This window comes from Triticum aestivum, chromosome 2A (genome assembly GCF_018294505.1).
Source record: "Triticum aestivum cultivar Chinese Spring chromosome 2A, IWGSC CS RefSeq v2.1, whole genome shotgun sequence".
In the NCBI taxonomy this organism is placed as follows: domain Eukaryota; kingdom Viridiplantae; phylum Streptophyta; class Magnoliopsida; order Poales; family Poaceae; genus Triticum; species Triticum aestivum.
The window spans coordinates 688,951,585-688,974,936 of NC_057797.1; the positions used below are offsets into that span (position 1 = coordinate 688,951,585).

At 45.6% G+C, this 23,352-nt stretch overlaps 1 protein-coding gene across 1 annotated transcript; it reads left to right on the top strand.

Moving 5' to 3' along the window:
* Positions 1-22,225: 22,225 nt before the first annotated feature.
* On the top strand, positions 22,226-22,864 carry LOC123185951 (uncharacterized). Its single transcript, XM_044597756.1, has one exon. The coding sequence runs from the start codon at positions 22,370-22,372 to the stop codon at positions 22,598-22,600; it is 231 nt and encodes a 76-aa protein (XP_044453691.1). The 5' UTR covers positions 22,226-22,369; the 3' UTR covers positions 22,601-22,864.
* The last annotated feature ends 488 nt before the right edge of the window (positions 22,865-23,352 follow it).

Sequence of the window (23,352 nt, forward strand, 5' to 3'; positions counted from 1 at the left end):
CGAACGAGCGCAGCGGCGCTCCCTAGCCACATCCTAATTTAAAATGAATACCAAAGGGGCATTTTATATAAAAAGCAAGTAAAAAGGAGAGAAGCATTATTGGAAAGAAGCATGTATCCCCTGTAAAAAAATATGAGATAGGCCTTGAAAAACAGAGAGAAATAAGGGACGTGTGGTAATATAGCGAAAACCCTCGATGGGCGATAGATGCACAGATGTTGTGCCGACATCATGAGTGGTCATGATCGTGAACTCGCGCGACCAATCGCTGAAGTCGCACCGGAGCAATTGGAAACAAGTTCAACGCACCCTTAGTCTCCGCCACGACCTTAGAGAATCTCCGGCCGTTGGCCCCCAGGAGGCGCAAAAAATCGCCCCTGGGAGTGAGCCGGCGCAAAACGCGCGCTGGGGGCGTGATGCCACCCAGTCGCGACGCCCACGGATTTTGTGAAAATTAAAGTGCGGTACAAACTTGGCGCAAATTCAACCATTTTCGGCGAGTTCATACATATTTCGGCAAGTTCAAACCAAATTCAACCAAACACGACGAGAGTTCATACATATTTAAAACATTTTACAAAAAAGAAATAAAACACACTACTAGGCCCCCCGTCTCCCTCGCCTCGCCGCTCGTCGTCGTTCTACATGCCGAGGAGGCTGTAGAACTGCGTGTAGTCGTCGCCGCCGTTGTCGTCGTCGTCGCCCCCGCCGCGGCCGCCGTCCCTGCTGCAACCCTCCCCGGTTGGCGCGGCGGGTTGGACGGTCCGGGGGCGTCCTCGTCGTCGTCACTGTCGAGGATCATGACGCCGTTCTCGTCCTCGCACCCACGTTTGTGGGCGGCTATCTCCTCCAGGGCCCGGCGCTGCCAGACCATCTCGTCGCGGAGGTAGTCGTCCCGCGCCCACTGCATGGCGTCCTCGTCGGAGATGCCGCGCCGGGCTATCTCCTCGTACTCCGCAGGGAGGCCCGGCTCCGGCTTAGTTGCGACGAGGACGAGGCGGCCAAAGGCGGGGGTGGAGTCGCCGATGCGGACACCGGAGCTGCGGGTGCGCCGGTTGACAGGCGTGTCCTGGGGCTCCGGCTTGACGGGGCGGAGGCAAGAAGAGCCGGACGACCAACCTGACAAGGAGGAGGACGCCCCGGGGTCCATGCGCCTCGGCGTCCACGAGCTCCCACGGCAGCGAGAGAAGGACGGGGGGAGGGGTACTCCAGCTTCTGCGTGTTGCCGCCCTCGATGTACTCGAGGACGGCCTCCAGCGTGCGGCCGGGCATGCCCCACCATCGGCGCCGCCCCTCGGAGTTGAGCCTGCCAGAGGGCACGAAGCCGTTGGGGGCCTCGAGCTGCTCGGTGTGACGGCGGCGGAAGTACGGCTCCCAGAGCAGGCTGTCGGGGACGTAGTACGGCCCCTCCCTCACCGCCCGCGGTAGAGAGGCACATATACGCGCGATCTCTGCACGCCGCGCCGCCCCGGTGGGCGGTGGAGGCACCGGGACCCCGCCGGCGCTAATTCTCCATGCCCCGGGCACCCGCATGTCCGGCGAGACCGGGTACTCGGCATCGAAGAGGAGCCGAGTTTCGTCCTCGTGAAGGTGGCGGCGGCTGAAGCCGTTCGCCGCCGCGCCGTCGCCTGGGAATCGTTCGGCCATTTCTTTGAACTGGAACGGCGAGGGGAGAGGGAGGAAGGGGAGAGAGGGCCCGTCGGCGGTGAAGACTCTGTGCGTGCCACCGGCGCGCTGGGGTCAGCTTATATAGGCGGAGGCGGCGCGAGGACGCGTGTCCGCCTCGTCTACGCGTGGCATGCGCGGGGACGCGCGTCGTCACGCCTTCACTGCGCCGCCAGTGAGGCATCAATGGCGGAGGCTGACCGGCGCGGGAAACGAGGCAATGAGGACGACGAAGCAGCGAGAAGCGAGATGAGTCGCTGGCAAGGAGGGCCCGCGGCTCTTTCGCGCCAAAAACGATTCGCCCGGCGCCCCCGAGCGCCCCCCAGCGCGCCGGGTTTAGATTGGGTCCGCCGGCGCCAATTTCGGCCCGAGCCGGCGAAAATTGGGCCCTTGGGGGCGCGATTGGGCCGATTTTTTAGCGCCGGTAGCCAAAAACTCGCCTAGAGGGCCTTGTTGGGGGCGCGGCTGGAGATGCTCTTAGCCACCTGTGTCAGAGATGAATGATGCCAAGGCACAAAATTAACTGATCGATCATGAAGTAAGAGGAATTTATTAATTATTACTATATTTCTCGTCACCCGAAGGAGGCGAAACGTCTTTGAACCAACTCTCCATCAAAAGGCATCTCCAACACCAACCCTTAAACCACCCTTAATCGTCCGGACCAGAGCTATTATGGCATCCAATGTGGTTCTATATCGGTCCGCAGAACGGTCTGAATATACTTTCTTCCGCAAATCGGAGACAAGCGTGAGGAGTTTTTCAGGCGTTCGGGCAGCACCCACACCCGCTTCTGACCATCCTGGCCCACCCCAAACCCTCCTCCCTTACCCGCGTGCATTTCGGTACCAGTTGCCGCATTCATGCCAATGTAGAGCAGTCGCTCCATATTGAAGCCGGCCTAGAGGAGGCGTGACCTCTCACAGCCGCCACTGAAGCGGCGCGCCGGTCGAGGACGCCGCCCGCGACTCGTCCTCAGCGTCCGCCTCTGTTCAATGCCGGAGATGCGTTACTGGACAGGACGGAACGGATATCTACGACACCCATTCAATGTTCCGTTCGTCCATATGCCGCCATTAAGCAGGCTTGTCGAACAAGAAAACCACTCTGCACCGCGCATCGACGTACCCGGACATCTGGCCTCACCGGAAACCGTTATTTAAAAGTGATCACACCTGGCTAACTCCACGCCACAATACAAGCCGCTCTATATATATCCTCCTCCCTTGCACCACATCTGCCAAGACTGCAGGCATCGACGCTCTGTGGAAAAGCTTTTCCACGAAGATGAAGCAGGCTTGTGGCTGCCTGGCACAGCCGTCGTGCCAGGCGGATTGAGGCCGGCCAGCTCGTGCGAGGTCTCCGACGAGGACAGCCCCACGATAAAGAAAAGCTTCGATGACACCGTGGGACAACGACAGCGCCGATGCCATCATTTTCGGTATTGAAGATGCCCTAAAAGCTAAAAAAATGGTAGTCATAAGCGAGGGATCCCCGCTCTAACAAGTTTCATATGGCACAATAGAGAGGATCGAAACAACATAAATTAAACATATATGTTGACCTTACTCCTACGCCGTAACATGCCGCTTGTATAGTTATGTCCCTTAAACATTAACTCCACGGGATTGAGGGCAACTTAGATGGTTAGGTTCGTGTGGTGAAACCAACACACGAGAGTTCATATTTTTCTGAACTTATTTCAGGTTTTTCAACAATATTCATTTAGTGAAAGAAAACGTTCCGTCGACTACGAGGCCTTCGTCAATCTAAAGATGTTGTGTCGGCTCTTCCTCTAATTTTCTCCTATCCGACTATGTCAGGCCAGGAAAAGAATTCTATGAGACCTGATCTCACGCGAGACCCATTCTAATGGATGACACGTGTTATCAGGGCGGGTCTCACCTGCTAACCGTGAGACCTGGTCTCATATAATTTTTTTCCGTCAGGCCACACCTGTCTCTATAAATTGTGTCCGTAAGTGTAGCACTGTTGGACCTAGAGCGCCTTGGTGTGATTTTGTTTTTGTGAGAAGTCCTTGCTCTGAAATTGTGAATGGATTTCGGTGTGCTCCAGCATTTTCGATTTTTTTTTGGGAAAGGCATTTTCAAAGTGTTATTTTTTTTCGAACATCATTACAGACGTAAGCGCTCATACATACACGCATAGCCGCATACACTCATCTGTATGAACGCACACACGCATACCCTATCCCTATGAGCGCCTCGTCGTCGACGAGAACGTCTCCTTTCACTGAAAGCGCTTCGCCGGAAATTCTAAAATAAATTCAGAATGTGAGGACCAAGACTTGAACCCTGATGGATAGGAGATACCACTCTCCCTCTAATCATCTAACTATAGATTAGTTCACATCATTTTAGAAGTGTTTTGTACGTGCATATCGACTACTTTGCGAGAGAGAAGAGAGCGATGGCGGTGTCACGCGCTACACGGTGCAAGGCCGTACATCCACATCACATGCGGTGCGTAGGCTAGCTGTGGCTGTGTCACGTACATGCCGGCACTAGCGGGAGGGACCAGACGAGACAAGACACTGTAACAAACCGGTGCGTCGCGTACCGAGGAGGAGGCCCAGATGCGCACCGCTCCGAGGATGGCCGTCCAAAGTGGTCTCCTCAGGACCTGCAACGGGCAACCGGCGAGATCTGCCTTACCCATACTGCGCCAGGCCCGGTCCCGTCGCCTCATCAGGGACGAGATCCGCGTGCAGGCACACCCGTAGGTTGCAGTACTACTACGGGTAGAGGTGAAAATCCAAGCGGAGTCCGTGAGGTAGCTGACTTCGTAAATCTCAAGATGATATGCCGGCTCAGTCTTTCGAAGGGGCTCATAGGGGTAGGGTGTGTGTGCGCGTTCATACGGGTGAATGTATGCGCATGTATATGAACGCTTGTGTCTGCACTGATGCTCAAAAAATGAAAGTCACGGATAAAAAAAAGGAGAATTCGACCATACAAATTTTTTGTTTCAAAGCAAAATGAGGTGTGTAGTTTATTATGTGTAGGATTTTTTTATTTTTGGAAAAACTTTTAATTTATTCGTCAAATATCATGCTTGTACAAACTACACTGGAAGTAACAAAAATAACATCTATGTCCGTAGACCACCTAGCGATGAGTACAAGTACTGAAGCGAGTCGAAGACGCGCCGTCGTCATCGCTCCTGCCTCACTGGAGCCAGGCAAACCTTATTGTGGTAGACAGTCGAGAAGTCATCGTGATAATGACCCAAAAGACCAGCACACTAGTACATCAACCGCCGTCCATGAAGTGAAGCGTAAATCAGAAGGATCCAAATTGCAGACGCATGGATAGAGACGAACGATGACCGGATCCACGCAGATCCATCGAAGACATTCACCAATAGAATCCCACGAGATTTGCTAGAGACACACCTCCGCACACCCTCTGCGACGTGGGACGCACCATCGGGGCGAAAACTAGGTGGGGAGAAACTTATTCAATCTTCAGGGAGTTGTCGCCGTCTTGCCTTACTGAGCATGACACAAACCCTAAACAAGCTAAAAAAGGCTCAAATGAAGCATGTGCCCTCCCGCCAGCAAGGGTCGGTATCCACCGCACGTTCATAGCAACCACATGAGACGAGGCAGATCGGCGGCAACGCCGGCTGATGACTCACAAGTATAGGGGATCGCAACAGTTTTCGAGGATAGAGTATTCAACCCAAATCTATTGATTCGACACAAGGGGAGCCAAAGAATATTCTCAAGTATTAGCAGCTGAGTTGTCAATTCAACCACACCTGGAAACTTAGTATCTGCAGCAAAGTGTTTAGTAGCAAAGTAATATGATAGTGGTGGTAGCGGCAACAAAAGTAAAGACAGCAGAAGTAATGTTTTTGGTATTTTGTAGTGATTGTAACAGTAGCAGCGGGAAAGTAAATAAGCGTAAACCAGTATATGGAAAACTCGTAGCCACCGGATCAGTGATGGATAATTATGTCGGATGCGGTTCATCATGTAATAGTCATAACATAGGGTGACACAGAACTAGCTCCAATTCGTTAATATAATGTAGGCATGTATTCCGTATATAGTCATACGTGCTTATGGAAAATAACTTGCATGCCATTTTTTGTCCTACCCTCCCGTGGCAGCGGGGTCCTATTGGAAACTAAGGGATATTAAGGCCTCCTTTTAATAAAGAACCGGAACAAAGCATTAGCACATAGTGAATATATGAACTCCTCAAACTATGGTCATCACCGGGAGTGGTCCTGATTATTGTCACTTCGGGGTTGCCGGATCATAACACATAATAGGTGATTATAGACTTGCAAGATAGGATTAAGAACTCACATATATTCATGAAAACATAATAGGTTTAGATCTGAAATCATGGCACTCGGGCCCTAGTGGCAAGTATTAAGCATAGCAAAGTCATAGCAACATCAATCTCAGAACATAATGGATACTAGGGATCAAACCCTAACAAAACTAACTTGATTACATGATAAATCTCATCCAACCCATCACCGTCCAGCAAGTCTACGATGGAATTACTCACGCACGGCGGTGAGCATCATGAAATTGGTGATGAAGGATGGTTGATGATGACGACAGCGACGAATCCCCCTCTCCGGAGCCCCGAACGGACTCCAGATCAGCCCTCCCGAGAGGTTTTAGGTCTTGGCGGCGGCTCCGTATCGTAAAACACGATGATTTCTTCTCTCTGATTTTTTCTCATCGAAACTCAATATATAGAGTTTGAGTTGGCATCGGAGGGTTTCTAGGGGGCCCACGAGGTAGGGGGGGGGGCCCACCCTCGTGAGAAGGTTGTGGGCCGCCTGGTCTTCATATTTGGCGAGAATATTTTATTGTTTTTTCTAAGACCTCCCGTGGAGTTTCAGGTCATTCCAAGAATATTTGTTTTCTGCACATAAAACAACATCATGGTAATTCTGCTGAAAACAGCGTCAGTCCGGGTTAGTTCCATTCAAATCATACAAGATAGAGTCCAAAACAAGGGCAAAAGTGTTTGGAAAAGTAGATATGACGGAGACGTATCAACTCCCCCAAGCTTAAACCCTTGCTTGTCCTCAAGCAATTCAGTTGACAAACTGAAAGGAAGAAAGAAAAACTTTTACAAACTCTGTTTGCTCTTGTTGTTGTAACTATGTCAAGCCAGCATTCAAGTTTTTAGCATAAATCATAAGTAACCACATTTGCAATAATTCTTAGGTCTCATAGTTACTCATATCAATAGCATAATCAACTAGCAAGTCATAATAATAAATCTCAGATGACAACACTTTCTCAAAACAATCATAATATGATTTAACAAGATGGTATCTCGCTAGCCTTTTCTGATACCGCAAAATATAAATGCAGAGCACCTTTAAAGATCAATGACTGACTAGACATTATAATTCATGGTAAAAGAGATCCAATCATAGTCACACCCAACATAGATTAATAGTGACGAATGCAAATGACAGCTGTGCTCTCCAGCTAGTGCTTTTTAATAAGAGGGTGATGACTCAACATAAAAGTAAATGGATAGGCCCTTCGCAGAGGGAAGTAGGGATTTGTAGAGGTGCTGGAGCTCGATTTTGAAATAGAGATAAATTGTATTTTGAGCGGTATACTTTCATTGTCAACGTAACAACTAAGAGATGGTGATATCTTCCATGCTAAACACATTAGAGGCGGTTCCCAAACAGGATGGTAAAGTTTATACTCCCCCTCCACCAACAAACATCAATCCATGGCTTGCTCGAAACAACGAGTGCCTCCAACATACATCAGGTCCCAGGGGGAGTTTTGTTTGCAATTAATTTTGATTTAGTTTGCATAAATCATGGGACTGGGTGTTGGGGGACGTAGCAAAAATTTAAAATTTTCTACGCATCACCAAGATCAATCTATGGAGTCATCTAGCAACGAGAGAGAGGGAGTGCATCTTCATACCCTTGAAGATCGCTAAGCGGAAGCGTTCAAGAGAACGGGGTTGATGGAGTCGTACTCGTCGTGATCCAAATCACCGATGATCCTAGCGCCAAACTGACGGCACCTCCGCGTTCAACACACGTACAACCCGGGGACGTCTCCTCCTTGTTGATCCAGCAAGGGGAGAGGACAACTTGAGGGAGAACTCCGGCAGCACGACGGCGTGGTGGTGGAGCTCGTGGTATTCATGCAGGGCTTCGCCAAGCTCTACGGAGGAGAAGGAAGAGTTGGAGGAGGGAGGGGCTGCGCCAGGGAAGGGGTTTTGGCTGCCCTCCCACCCCTCCACTATATATAGGGGTAAAGGGAGAGGGGGAGGCGCCCTAGGGTTTCCCCTAGGGGGCGGCGGCCAAGCAGATTGGATCTCCCTAGGGAAAATCCTATGGAGACTTGCCCCCAAAGCCAAGCAGGTGGAGGCTTGCCTCCCAAGTCAGGTGGAGGCGCCCCACCTCCCCAAGTAACGTGGGAAAGGGTGTGGGGGGTGCACCACCCCTTAGTGGGCTGGTTTTCCCCTTCCCCTTTGGCCCATGAGGCCCTCCAACACTTGTCGGGGCTCCCGAAACACCTTTCGGTCATGCTGGCCATAGCCTGGTACCCCCAGAATACTTCCGGACTCCAATACCCTTCATCGAATATATCGATCTTCACCTCCGGACCATTCCAGAGTTCCTCGTCACGTCCGGGGTCTCATCCGGGACCCCGAACAACCTTTGGTAACCACATATTATTTCCCATAACAACTCTAGCGCCATCGAACCTTAAGTGTGTAGACCCTACGGGTTCGGGAACCATGCAGACATGACCGAGACACCTCTCTGGCCAATAGCCAATAGCGGGATCTGGATACCCATATTGGTTCCCACATGTTCCATGATGATCTCATCGGATGAACCACGATGTCGGGGATTCGATCAATCTCGTATTCAATTCCCTTTGTCAATCGGTATGTTAGTTGCCCGAGATTCGATCGTCGGTATCCCAATACCTCATTCAATCTCGTTACCGGCAAGTCACTTTACTCGTTCCGTAACGCATGATCTCGTGACTAACTGCTTAGTCACATTGAGCTCATTATGATGATGCATTACCGAGTGGGCCCAGAGATACTCTCCGTCATACGGAGTGACAAATCCCAGTCTCGATTCGTACCAACCCAACAGACACTTTCGGAGATACCTGTAGTGCACCTTTATAGCCACCCAATTACGTTGTGATGTTTGGTACACCCAAAGCATTCCTACGGTATCCGGGAGTTGCACAATCTCATGGTCTAAGGAAATGATACTTGACATTAGAAAAGCTTTTAGCATACGAACTACACGATCTTGTGCTAGGCTTAGGATTGGGTCTTGTCCATCACATCATTTTCCTAATGATGTGATCCCGTTATCAACGACATCCAATGTCCATGGTCAGGAAACCGTAACCATCTATTGATCAACGAGCTAGTCAACTAGAGGCTTACTAGGGACATGGTGTTGTCTATGTCTCCACACATGTATTTGAGTTTCCTATCAATACAATTCTAGCATGGATAATAAACGATTATCATGAACAAGGAAATATAATAATAACTAATTTATTATTGCCTCTAGGGCATATTTCCAACACTGGGCATCCCGGTGACCAGCCATTTTCTCATGAGTGAGGAGCGGAGTCCACTCCTCTTGAGAATAACCCGCCTAACATGGAAGATAAGGACAACCTTTGTTGATACATGAGCTATTTGAGCATACAAAACAGAATGTTTATTTGAAGGTTTAGAGTTTGGCACATACAAATTTACTTGGAACGGCAGGTAGATACCGTATATAGGAAGGTATAGTGGACTCATCTGGAATAACTTTGCGGTTTAAGGATTTGGATGCACAAGCAGTATTTCCGCTTAGTACAAGTGAATGCTAGCAAAAGACTGGAAAGCGACCAACTAGAGAGTGACAACAGCCATGTACATGCATTAAAATTAATAAACATTGGATGCAAGCATGAGTAGGATATAATCCACCATGAACATAAATATCGTGAAGGCTATGTTGATTTTGTTTCAACTACATGCATGAACATGTGCCAAGTCAAGTCACTTAAATCATTCAAAGGAGGATACCACCCCATCATACCACATCATAATCATCTCAATAGCATGTTGGCACACCAGGTAAATCATTATAACTCATAGCTAATTAAGAATGGCACAAGCAACTATGATCTCTAATTGTCATTGCAAACATGTTTATTCATAATAAGCTGAATCAAGAACGAGGGACTCATCATATTTATAAAAACAAAAGAGGTCGAGTTCATACCAGCTTTTCTTATCTCAGCCAGTCCATCATATATCATCATAATTGCCTTTCACTTGCACGACCAAATGGTGTGAATAATAATAAGAGTGTACGTGCATTGGACTAAGCTGGAATCTGCGAGCATTCAATAAACAGTAAACAGGAGAAGACAAGGCAATATGGGCTCTTTGGTTAATTCAACAATAATGCATATAAGAGCCACTTCAACAATTTAATTATGGTCTTCTCCTACTGACCCCCAAATAAAAGAAAAGAAATAAAACTATTTACACGGGAAAGCTCCCAACAAGCAAAAGAAGAGCAGGAAATATTTTTGGGTTTTCTTTTTAATTACTACTACATCAGAAAAATAAACTACTACTAAATTTTTTGGTTTTTCTTAAGGTTTAACAAGCACACAAGAAGAAAGCAGGAAAAGGAAAATAAATTAGCATGGATATTACAGTGAAAAAGTATGAGCATGGACATCTAGCAATGAGTGTGTGTAAACATAAATGTAATGTCGGTGAGAAATATGTACTCCCCCAAGCTTAGGCTTTTGGCCTAAGTTGGTCTATGGCCACGGCTGGCCTGGCGGATATCCATAATAATAGTTGTTGGGGTCGTACTGTGATGAGGAGGAATAGTTGGGATCATACTGTGATGAAGAAGAAGACTCTGACTGCCACTGGCTGATAGTCATCTCTGGATCCCAAGAATAAACAGATTGTCGCGGAGGCTCATCTTGTGGTTCCTGTTCTGGCTCCTCGACTGGTGCGGGGTTCCGGTAGGCGTGAATAGCCGTCAGCGGAACAAGCTACGTGCCTACAGTCAAATCAAACAAAGAAGGAGCAGGCAAGGTAATAGTCTTAGGATGATGTTTATTAAAGAACAATTGATATTTAAGCTCCCCTGCCCTATTTTTAACAATAAAATCATGTGCCACCATACTTTTATGATCTAGATAAACACGGGGCAGCACCTTTTCTTCCTTCTCAGCATGCCTAATAGGTATGTCAAAATGTGCTGCCAGGCGTGTGGCATAGATGCCTCCAAAGATGTGGCCCTTAGTACGGTTCATATTTAACCATCTAGCAATAATACCGCCCAAACTAAAAGTGTTATCACTATATAAACCTTGGAGCAGAATAATTAAATCAGGGATACTAAGGTTTCCACTGTTTCCGTGTCCAATTAAACAACGACTAGCAAATAATGCAAAGTAACGTAAAACAGGAAAATGTATGCTAGTGATTCGTGCATCGGAAACCTTCCTAGTTTCTCCTACAGTGATATTATTAATAAATCCCTCCACATCATCATGATGTGGTTCTTCTGTCTTGCCCTCAAGAGGGACTAAACTGATCCGACAGAAATCATAAAGTGACATCTCCTTATGCTCATCATATAAATGAAACTCCACCGTAGGTGGTGAGTTCCTAGAATGAAAATGAAAGTTTTGCACAAAAGTATTTGTGAGCAATAGATATTGATCGCATTGGTCGTGGAGGAAAGCGGTGAGGCCTGCATTGTGAGCCAATTCATGAAAATCTTCATAGATACCGGCTGCTCTCAAGAAATCTTCAGAAGGCCATTCACACGCCCGAATCTCCGCGGTGCGTGGAAAATTATACTTAGACTTCGGTGCCTTTTCCTTTGAGCTTTGGCTTGATGAGCCCCTCAAAAATCTCCTCATTATATTCTGAAAAATTCTGAAATTTTTAGTAACTTCAAAATAAAAGTAACCAAACTCAATAAAACTGATAGCAACTACTCCTACAAGTGCCTAGAGCCAATATCAAGCATTAGAACTACTTGGAACCATATAAATTTGACATGCAAGCTCAAGAACATGGTCACCTATGCAGCACAAATTTGCAAAGAATAAAGCACTAGAACAAAACTAATTGGACCAATGGAGGAGTCACATACCAAGGAACAATCTTCCCAAGCAGTTTTGCGAGAGGTGCTTTGAGCAAGGAGATCGAAAATCACAGCAAAAGTGCCTGGAACTCGTGCTTGAGTTGGTTTTTCGGGTTTGTGTGAGACAGAGGAAGAAGATGGGTGCTGGGATAAGTGGAGGAGGGCCACCATGGGCCCACGAGGCAGGGGGGCGCGCCCTATAGGGGGGTGGGCGTGAAAGAACATGCGGTGCCCCCATGTTTGGTTTTGGTAATTGGTGACAATCTCTATGGACTAATGGTTGCCTTGAGTTATATTTGAAGGTTTTGTCCATAGGCTTTTCTTGGAGTACGTGTGTTGGTTTGAAGGAGAGTTTGTGTCGACCAAGGTGCTATTCGAGGAATTACCTAAAGATTGGTCTTGTGCGAGGTTGATCAAGACTAAGTCAAAAAGTGAATCAAGTTGATCAACCCACAAAGCGTAGAAGATGTACCGAGAGGGATCAAGTGATCCCATGGTATGGTAAGCATTGTTAATTACGCTTTGTGTACTAACCCATGGTCTTCGTGAGGGTTCTTTGTGGGGTTAGGTTGCGGTGTGCAAGTTCAAGTGGAGCATCACGAAGAGATCAAATGCTTGAAGCTTGCCATCCTTTGTGGTGACAATGGACTTGTGAAGATGTGCGGAAGAGTGGCTCACCCATAGTGGAGTATGGGGGAGAAATCAACTAGTCTTCATCGAGTCAACACAATCAAGAAAGGTGGTCTAACTTGGGGGAGTCAAGATCGTCATCATCTAGCTCAAGTGGACCATGTGCAAGGCAAAGGTTTGCCCTTGATAGGTTTTCTATTTTACCGGTCTCATGATGGGAGTTGGGAGACCGGGTTATAGGATCGATTGTCATACTATCAAGGGGGGCTCTCGATGAGTAGCTTGATTGTATCGTTCGTAGAGAGCTCAAACCATTGCATCCTTGCATCATCTTTCTTGGTTCTTGTTTGGTTCTCTTTGTGAGTCTTAGAACTTATGGTCATCTTGATGACAAGATCGAGTTCATCGAAAACGGAGTTCACTCGCATCTTCTATGATGTTTTCGATGTTGGAGGTTTTTACTGGTTCTTCTTGGTTGGAGGTTTCTCTCCTCTTTTTGTTGGCATACCTCCCCTGCTACTCGTCGTCTTGTATCCAACAAGCTTGAGTTTGCTCAATTCGGAGCTCATATGCAGAAGTTATGGCAGTTCTGGTTTTCCATGGAGTTTACTTGCTTTCGTGGAAGTGGCTTAAGGATGGCGCCAGCGGTAGTACCGCTGGGCCTGAGCGGCAGTACCACTTATCGCCACAAGCGGTAGTACCGCTGTCCCACAGCGGTAGTACCACCCATGGCCATAAGCGGTAGTACGGCCCCGGTTCGCGCTGGTACCGCCTCGACTCGAGACGTGGTTTTCTCGTGTCGGGTTTAGCGGCAGTAGGAGCGGCAATAGGAGCGGTAGTACCGCTCATGTGCAGTAGTACCGCGGCTACCACCACCCCTAGTGCTGCTCAATGGCCCTCCACTCCGTTCCTTCTCCCTGTGCTCGTGGTAGGCATTGTGCGCGGTCCCAGCGGTAGTACCGCCGAGCCGGAGCGGCAGTACCGCTTATCGCCACAAGCGGTAGTACCGCTGTCCCAAGCGACAGTACCGCTGCGGCCAACGGTAGTACCGCTGGCTCCAGCGGTAGTGCCGCTCATATGGCTCCACCACGCACTCTATTTCGCTCCGCTCTCCGTGTTCTACCGCCCGAGCGGTAGTACCGCTCCCCTGAGCAGTAGTACCGCTCATGCACGGACCGAGCACATAACGGTTGGATTCGGGAGCTCCTATAAAAGGGTGTCTTCTTCCCCATTCAACCTTATCCTTTGAGCTCGTGTTCTTCCTCCATTGTTAACCTTCTTCGAGCTTGCTAACTCTCAATCCCTCCATGGTTTCTTGCTAGTTTTTGAGGGAAAAAGACAGAGGATATCTAGATCCACATTTCCACCAATCACTTTCTCCTCTATGTGAGGGGAACCCCTTGGATCTATATCTTGGAGTTCTTGGTGTTCTCCTTCTTGTTCTTCCTCTCATTTTCCTCCCTAGCATCAGTTGCTTCGGTGGGATTTGAGAGAGAAGGACTTGGGCACTCCGTGTGCCCTTGCCATTGCATTTGGTGCATCGGTTTGAATTCTCCACGGTGATACGTGGAAGTGAAGTTTGAGAAGCTTATTACTCTTGGGTGTTTGGGCACCCTAGAGCTTGTTCCTCTTGGGTGCCTTGGCACCCTAGATGGTTGGTGTTGTTCAGAGCTCAATTATTGTGGTGTAAAGCTTCGGGCAAGCGTCGGGGTCTCCAATTAGGTTGTGGAGATCGCCCCGAGCAATTTGACAGGTACCGATGACCGCCCCCAAGGGTTACCAAAGTGTACGGGTTCGGTGACCGCCCCCAAGGGTTGCCATTTGTATGGGTTCGGTGACCGCCCTCAAGGGTCCCTTAGTGGAATCACGGCATCTTGCATTGTGCGAGGGCGTGAGGAGATTACGGTGGCCCTAGTGGCTTCTTGGGGAGCATTGTGCCTCCACACCGCTCCAAACGGAGATTAGCATCCGCAAGGGTGTGAACTTCGGGATACATCGTCGTCTCCGCGTGCCTCGGTTATCTCTTACCCGAGCTCCTTTACTTATGCACTTTACTTTGTGATAGCCATATTGTTTCTTGTCATATATCTTGCTATCACATAGTTGCTTATCTTGCTTAGCATAAGTTGTTGGTGCACGTAGGTGAGCCTAGTTGTTTTAGGTTTTGTGCTTGACAAATTAACCGCTAGGTTTATTCCGCATTTGTTAAAGCCTAAACCGTAATTATTTTAAAACGCCTATTCACCCCCCTCTAGGCGACATCCACGATCTTTCAGCGCGCCCACCACCCTCGTGGCCAGGTGGCAGCTCCTCCCGTGGTAATTTTTGCACAGTAAATCCTCAAATATTCCCGAAAAAATCATATTAAATTGGCATGGCATTATGAGGACTTTTATTTTCGGGATACTTTTATATTGCACGGATAAGTCAGGAAACAGACAGAAAAATACTATTTTTACTTTATTTAATATAAATAACAGAAAGTAAAAAGTGGGGTACAGAAGTTTGTGCTTCTAGTTTCATCCATCTCATGCTCATGAAAAAGAATCCACTAACAAGGTTGATCAAGTCTTGTTAACAAACTCATTCCGATAATCATGAAACCGGAGAAATTTCGAATAACACTAAGTTATCTCAACGGGGATATGCACAACCCCTATAATAAGAATATCATATTTATTTTTGACAGTAGGAAGAGGAAATTCAAAACTTCCAAATATAATCGATGGAATTTTTCCAATAGAGTTGATACTATGAACTTGAGGTTGTTTCCTCGGAAAGTGTACCGTATGCTCATTACCATTAACATGAAAAGTGACATTGCCTTTGTTGCAATCAATAATAGCCCCTGCAGTATTAAGAAAAGGTCTTCCAAGAATAATAGACATACTATCATCCTCGGGAATATCAAGAATAACAAAGTTCGTTAAAATAGTAACGTTTGCAACTACAACAGGCACATCCTCACAAATACCGACATGTATACCAGTTGATTTATCAGCCATTTGCAAAGATATTTCAGTAGGTGTCAGCTTATTCAAGTCAAGTCTACGATATAAAGAGAGAGGCATAACATTAACATCGGCTCCAAGATCACATAAAGCAGTTTTAATATAATTTCTTTTAATGGAGCAAGGTATAGTAGGTACTCCGGGGTCTCCAAGTTTCTTTGGTATTCCACCCTTAAAAGTATAATTAGCAAGCATGGTGGAAATCTCAGCTTCTGGTATCTTTCTTTTATTAGTAATGATATCTTTCATATATTTAGCATAAGGATTTGTTCTGAGCACATCAGTTAATCTCATACGCAAAAAGATAGGCCTAATCATTTAAGCAAATCACTCAAAATCCTCATCATCCTTTTTCTTGGATGGTTTCGGAGGAAAAGACATGGGTTTCTGAACCCAAGGTTCCCTTTATTTACCATGTTTCTTAGCAACAAAGTCTCTTTTATCATAACGTTGATTCTTTGATTGTGGGTTATCAAGATCAACAGCAGGTTCAATTTCTACATCATTGTCATTACTAGGTTGAGCATCATCATGAACATCATCATTAACATTTTTACTAGGTTCATGTTCATTACCAGATTGTGTTTCAGCATCAGACATAGATATATCATTTGGATTATCATGTGGTTCAGCTATAGGTTCACTAGAAGTTTGCACAGTTCTATCATTTTCATTTTTCTTCTTTTTAGAAGAACTAGGAACATCAATATTATTTCTCTGAGAATCTTGCTCGATTCTCTTAGGGTGGCGTTCAGGATACAAAGGTTCCTGAGTCATTCTAGCCACTCTAACAACATAATCATTTTTCTTACTATTCATTTCATCAAGCACTTCTTTTTGAGCTTTAAGTACTTGTTCTACTTGAGTGGTAACCATAGAAGCGTGTTTGCTAATAAGTTTAAGTTCTCCTTTAATATCAGCCATATAATCACCCAAGCGTCTAATCATATAAGCATTTTCTTTTAATTGTCTACCGAAATAAGCATTGAAGTCGTCTTGCTTAAACATAAAGTTATCAAACTCATCCAAGCACTGACTAGCAATTTTAGTAGGAGGAACTTCGGTTCTATCATATCTATAGAGAGAATTTACCTTTACTACCTGTGTCGGGATATCGGGATCAGGAGGTTCTTCAACAAATAAATAATTGAGATCATAAGTTTCTTCAACAGGCGGTGAATTAAGACCATGTATTTCTTCAATAGGAGGTAAATTCTTAACGTCTTCAGCTTTAATACCTTTCTCTTTCATAGATTTCTTTGCCTCTTGCATATTTTCGGGACTGAGAAATAGAACACCTCTCTTCTTCGGAGTTGGTTTAGAAATAGGCACAATAATTGGAGCAGGAGCTAGCTCAGGAGGTGCCCAATTATTTTCATTTGTCAACATATTATTCAATAGAATTTCAGCTTCATCCGGTGTTCTTTCCCTGAAAAGAGAACCAGCACAACTATCTAGGTAATCCCTGGAAGCATCGGTTAGTCCATTATAAAAGATATCAAGTATTTCAGGTTTCTTAAGAGGATGATCGGGCAAAGCATTAAGTAACTTGGGAAGCCTCCCCCAAGCTTGTGGGAGACTCTCTTCTTTAATTTGCACAAAGTTGTATATTTCCCCCAAAGCAGCTTGTTTCTTATAAGCAGGGAAATATTTAGCAGAGAAGTAATAAATCGTATCCTGGGGACTACGCACACAACCAGGATCAAGAGAATTAAACCATATCTTAGCATCACCCTTTAATGAGAACGGAAATATTTTGAGTAAATAGAGGTAACGTGATCTCTCATTATTAGTGAACATGGCAGCTATGTCATTTAACTTAGTAAGATGTGCCACAACAGTTTCAGATTCATAGCCATAAAACGGATCAGATTCAACCAAAGTAATTATATCAGGATCAACACAGAATTCATAATCTTTATCAGGAACACATATAGGTGAAGTAGCAAAAGCAGGGTCGGGTCTCATTTTATCTATAAGTTATTCTTTGTTCCATTTAATTAATAACCTCTTAAGCTCATATCTATCCTTGCAAGCAAAAATAGCGGCAGAAGATTCCTTATCAAAAAGATAACCTTTAGGAATAACAGGCATGTTTTCATCATCACTATCATCATCGTATTCAGATTCAATAATTTCTTTTTCTCTAGCCCTAGCAATTTGTTCATCAAGAAATTCACTAAGAGGCACAGTAGTATCAGACATAGAAGCAGTTTCATCATAAGTATCATGCATAGAAGAAGTGGGTGTAGGTGTCGCAAACTTACTCATAACAGAAGGTGAATCAAGTGCAGAGCTAGATGGCAGTTCCTTATCTCCCCTCGTAGTTGAGGGATAGATCTTGGTTTTTGGATCTCTCAAGTTCTTCATAGTGTCTAGCAGATATAAATCCCAAGTGACTCAAAGAATAGAGCTATGCTCCCCGGCAACGGCGCCGGAAATTAGTCTTGATAACCCACAAGTATAGGGGATCGCAACAGCTTTTGAGGGTAGAGTATTCAACCCAAATTTATTGATTCGACACAAGGGGAGCCAAAGAATATTCTCAAATATTAGCAGCTGAGTTGTCAATTCAACCACACCTGGAAACTTAGTATCTGCAGCAAAGTGTTTAGTAGCAAAGTAATATGATAGTGGTGGTAGCGGCAAAAAAGTAAAGACAGCAAAAGTAATGTTTTTGATATTTTGTAGTGATTGTAACAGTAGCAGCGGGAAAGTAAATAAGCGTAAACCAGTATATGAAAAACTCGTAGGCACCAGATCAGTGATGGATAATTATGCCGGATGTGATTCATCATGTAACAGTCATAACATAGGGTGACACAGAACTAGCTCCTATTCGTCAATGTAATGTAGGCATGTATTCCGTATATAGTCATACGTGCTTAAGGAAAAGAACTTGCATGACACCTTTTGTCCTACCCTCCCGTGGCGGCAGGGTCCTATTGGAAACTAAGGGATATTAAGGCCTCCTTTTAATAGAGAACCAGAGCAAAGCATTGGCACATAGTGAATACATGAACTCCTCAAACTATGGTCATCACCGGGAGTGGTCCCGATTATTGTCACTTCGGGGTTGCCGGATCATAACACATAGTAGGTGACTATAGACTTGCAAGATAGGATCAAGAACTCACATATATTCATGAAAATATAATAGGTTCAGATCTGAAATCATGGCACTCGGGCCCTAGTGGCAAGCATTAAGCATAGCAAAGTCATAGCAACATCAATCTCAGAACATAATGGATACTAGGGATCAAACCCTAACAAAACTAACTTGATTACATGATAAATCTCATCCAACCCATCACCGTCCAGCAAGCCTACGATGGAATTACTCACGCACGGTGGTGAGCATCATGAAATTGGTGATGGAGGATGGTCGATGATGACGACGGCGACGAATCCCCCTCTCCGGAGCCCTGAACGGACTCCAGATCAGTCCTCCCGAGAGGTTTTAGGGCTTGGCGGCGGCTCCGTATCGTAAAACGCGATGATTTCTTCTCTCTGATTTTTTTCTCATCGAAACTCAATATATAGAGTTGGAGTTGGCGTCGGAGGGTTTCCAGGGGGCCCACGAGGTAGGGGGGCGCCCTAGGGGGGGGGGCACCCTCGTGAGAAGGGTGTGGGCCCCCTGGTCTTCATATTTGGCGAGCATTTTTTATTATTTTTTCTAAGACCTCCCGTGGAGTTTCAGGTCATTCCGAGAATATTTGTTTTCTGCACATAAAACAACATCATGGCAATTCTGCTGAAAACAGCGTCAGTCCGGGTTAGTTCCATTCAAATCATACAAGATAGAGTCCAAAACAAGGGCAAAAATGTTTGGAAAAGTAGATACGACGAAGACGTATCACCGGCGGGAGGTGGGTAAACCCTAGCTGCCTCGGAGTTGCTCGTGGGGGAGCGGAAAACGTGTGCTAGCTCAATCTTTAATCGGAAACTGTCTGCACCCTATGCATTCTTCATAGTTTAGGCTTGGCTTATTATGTGTAGGATTAATAAGGTATACTAAATATTTACTCATGTGTCGGACAATCTCTTCTATTTCTGTTCATGATTTCTATTGGTTGTATGGTTCATCTTGGGAGGGAGATCGAACTTCAAGAAACTATGAACGGTCTTATCCATACACAAATGTGTAACTCCTTAGAACTTTATATTGCGCTTATATCCATCACCGTAGGACTTGGGTTCAAGCTTTCCTAAGACTCTTGTCATCAATTGACTCATGAAGTCTACAGTGGAGTGTGGTTTGTTTGAAAACTTTGGATCAATAGTTTTATATGATTATATAATCCAAACGAGTTTTTAATGTAATCCACTTTCCACATAATTTCAAATGAATATTTTCATACTCTTTTTTTTGGAAATATATATACTGACTATTGAACATACACTAGGAGGGGGATGGCAAGCAAACACATTTTCCAGACAGCTTTAGTTTCAACGCGAAACTAAATGGTGGCAGTTTTAGAAGAAAAATGCCTTCCTCTGAAGAAATTTTAGTCTTCACATAAACTTCTATGGGAATCCACTTTCTGCCACAACTAAATGTCTATAGAGAGATTTGAAAGTGAATACTCCACCCACAGTTAATATCCATTTTATGGAATCTTTATTATCAGACATTTCAGTCTCACAGGGTCAGCTTAAGACTACCCCACCCTAGAGAGCTAAAGTACCACCCCACAGGGCCCGTCTAGATTTTGTACACTCCCATTCTTCAAGGCATCATCCACATAATATTGTAATCAAAGCTCAAATTGTATAATCTAGCATGGGTATTTTTATAGTTTTAAATAGCGCGCTAAGCATCTTAGCGGCGGACTTCTTCTAAACGCTATAGCGCACTATTTAAAATATTTGTCCATGTGTTTCGATCAAAGTACCTTAGCGCAAGACCTCTTATAAACGCTATAGCGCGCTATTTAAAACCATTACTATTTTCACGGGTTTATCACCAACCCACCAATCCTCCCAAAACCTTGTGTTTTTATGTTACCCACTATCTTCTTACAGTGTTGGTAGAAGATGTCTTTGATTTTCATTAAGGTGGACAAAAAAGTGGGAGTTCCTCACAGTTGGTTTAAGCCCAACTAGGCCTTCAATTTGGACATATATATATATATATATATATATATATATATATATATATATATATATATATATATATATATTCAAAACAATATTTTTCCATAACCCATTTTTAGTTTAGTTTTCAGTTTCCAAAGCCACTTAGCCATCAAAGCTTTGTTCATAAGTTCAAGATTCAAATTCCGCAAACCCCCTTGATCTTCATTAAATGTTATTTCTTTGTATCTACATCTCATTGCCAAACAAATCTAGCCATAAACAATTTGCTCTTTTCATTCACTAAGTCTTACTTAATAGAACCATTTTACTTCGACGTCAATCATGACATACATCTAATCCTTATAGACAACACTAGCTAATACTAGCGCAACATAGCAACATCTATTACACGTTTGTGTGCTTTCAGTTTATGTAGGATTCACCATGACATCAAATTTCTATGTTTTTCTATTCCGATGTTTTCAAATCTTATGAACCAAATTAGGGTGTGGAGGGCTACGCCTTTTTCCTTTACATGGTTCACCCATTAGTGTTCAACAAATAAATTTTTAGTATAGTTAAGTGGAGAACTAAACTAAGAGAATCTAACATGAATGCCATTGAAATATGTTTCCTTGGATATTCAATTTTCAGTTGATACAATCTCTATCCCGAAAGGTTTGACATCCCGTTAAACATAAAAAATATGCAACCTGGGAGCTTGTTTTTTTGTGGAGGGATAGTGAAAGCAACACTACACATATGAGGTATGATCGATGTCTACATATATACTTCATTGTATTTTTTCATCGTTCTGTTTTTCGTATGTGTGTGTTGAACTCAATCCATGGCTTGTAGGGTGACGAAACACTACCGTTTAGACTAACTAATTTGTATACCTTGGAAGGACGGTTGGAACTTCACATGATTAAAGCGTGGAGGCTACTTCCAACAACAAAAATTTATGGAGACTGCGTTTTTTTTTGCTTGTGAGTTTTCCTGTTCAACAGACCTAGAGTTACATTGAAGTGGAGTAATAATGAATTAAAAGAGAATTCGACATGGAGTACATGACACTACATGCAGTAGTATACTGGCGGTGTACGGTTTTTCGGCAGCCGGTAGATATTTTTTTGGCAGAACGGCCGATGTTAATATGTTTCTTAAGAAAAACAGATGTAGACATGACAATTTCGAATTATATAAATGCAGTATTATCTTGAACTACTGGTGCCTGGCACGTGCATTTTTTGTCCATTTCTCAGTACTCATGACTAGTAGATTATTTTCAAACGAGATACACTAGCGGTTTGTCTAAAAATTTAAATCAGTGCTGCTAGCAGCAGCTACTTTACCACATGGTCCATGTGGTAAGCAAACTATAAAAAAAAGCAGCTGTTACTTTTTTTAGACAACTTTTTTAGGGGTTCTTTAATGGTTTTTTTAGACAACTAGCAGCTGCTACTGTAGCGTGTACTCCTCTACTAGAACTGGAGGGCCGCACATGGGCTAAGCCGCCCGTGGGTTGCCCACACTCGACCAGGTAAAAACCCAAATGGGCACCAACACCAAGCCTGTCGCTGCCGCACGCGCAAGCGCAGCGGTCCGCGCACGGTCCTGCCTGCGCCCTCGTCCCCTCCTCCGCTATATAACGGGGCCTGGCATGCCATCCCCGGCACCGGCCACTCAAAATCCCCAGACTTTCCAGACCCAAAATCCCACCTCCCTCCTCCGATCCCCCTCTTCTTCCACTCGTTCCGTTTCTTGCGACCGAGGGGATCGTCGATCGATCGATGGCAACAATGGGCGTGGGCGGAGCGGTGAAGATGATGATCGGGGCGAAGGAGGAGCGGGTGGTGGGCACGGGCAAGGCGCCCGGCGCGTGCCCGTCCTGCGGCGGCCCGGTGGTGGCGACCGACGTGGAGAGCGAGCGGCGCATCCTGTGTCTCCCGCTGTGCCTCAAGAACAAGCGCAAGTACTCTTGCACCAGGTGCTTCCGCCGCCTCGTCACCGTCTACAGCTAGCTCGGGCTTCTTCTATTACCGATCCATCCATGGTGACGTACGGAGGGAATCAGATAATCCGCTCGAGTTCTTTGGTTCTTCTCGGCCCTAGAGTAGCTTGCTAGCCTGGCTAATGTAATGTAATGGTGATTCTGTGTTGATTCCTCTAGTTTCCTAGTAGCTAATTTGGTGAAGCGCTGGAAAACTGGCACTCTGCTGTATCTTGCAGTAAGCTCTCTGTCAATGGTTCCGCTTTAATGCACCGGCCTGTATTGGAAATCTCTAATGCGCTTCCTTCATTAAGATGGTACAATTAACGTACTGATGGGACCATCATGGACACGCAGATACGCAAAAGTACATTGGCCCGTCTCCATCGATCCCCAAAGCCTCGATCACTGCAGTGATGCACAGCTACGGAATCACTGTCGCTGCATGCATGTATTGTGCTGATCACTACTGTACATAGTAGCAGCCACAAATCGACGGCGACGCCAGCCTTTGGCCGGTGTGCATGCTCCCACAACCACAAGCCACAGCAACCGGCCGGCCGTCCGTCCGTTGGTTACCTGTTCCTTTCGCGGGTATCCCGTACGCCGTACGACTAAGGCCAATTCCAACGCACAATCCCATCCGGCCCGGACGTATTCGTTTTGGTTCAAACGAACAGACGGCACGGCCCGACGCTCGACCCCATCCTTAATTGTCCATTTGCTATCCGGTCCGTCCCATTTTTGACGTAAATTTACACCTGATTTACGTCCAGACGGACG

Bases quoted from the DNA above. Each gene is read 5' to 3' on its own strand.
- LOC123185951 (XM_044597756.1), top strand. From the start codon at position 22,370: ATGGCAACAATGGGCGTGGGCGGAGCGGTGAAGATGATGATCGGGGCG.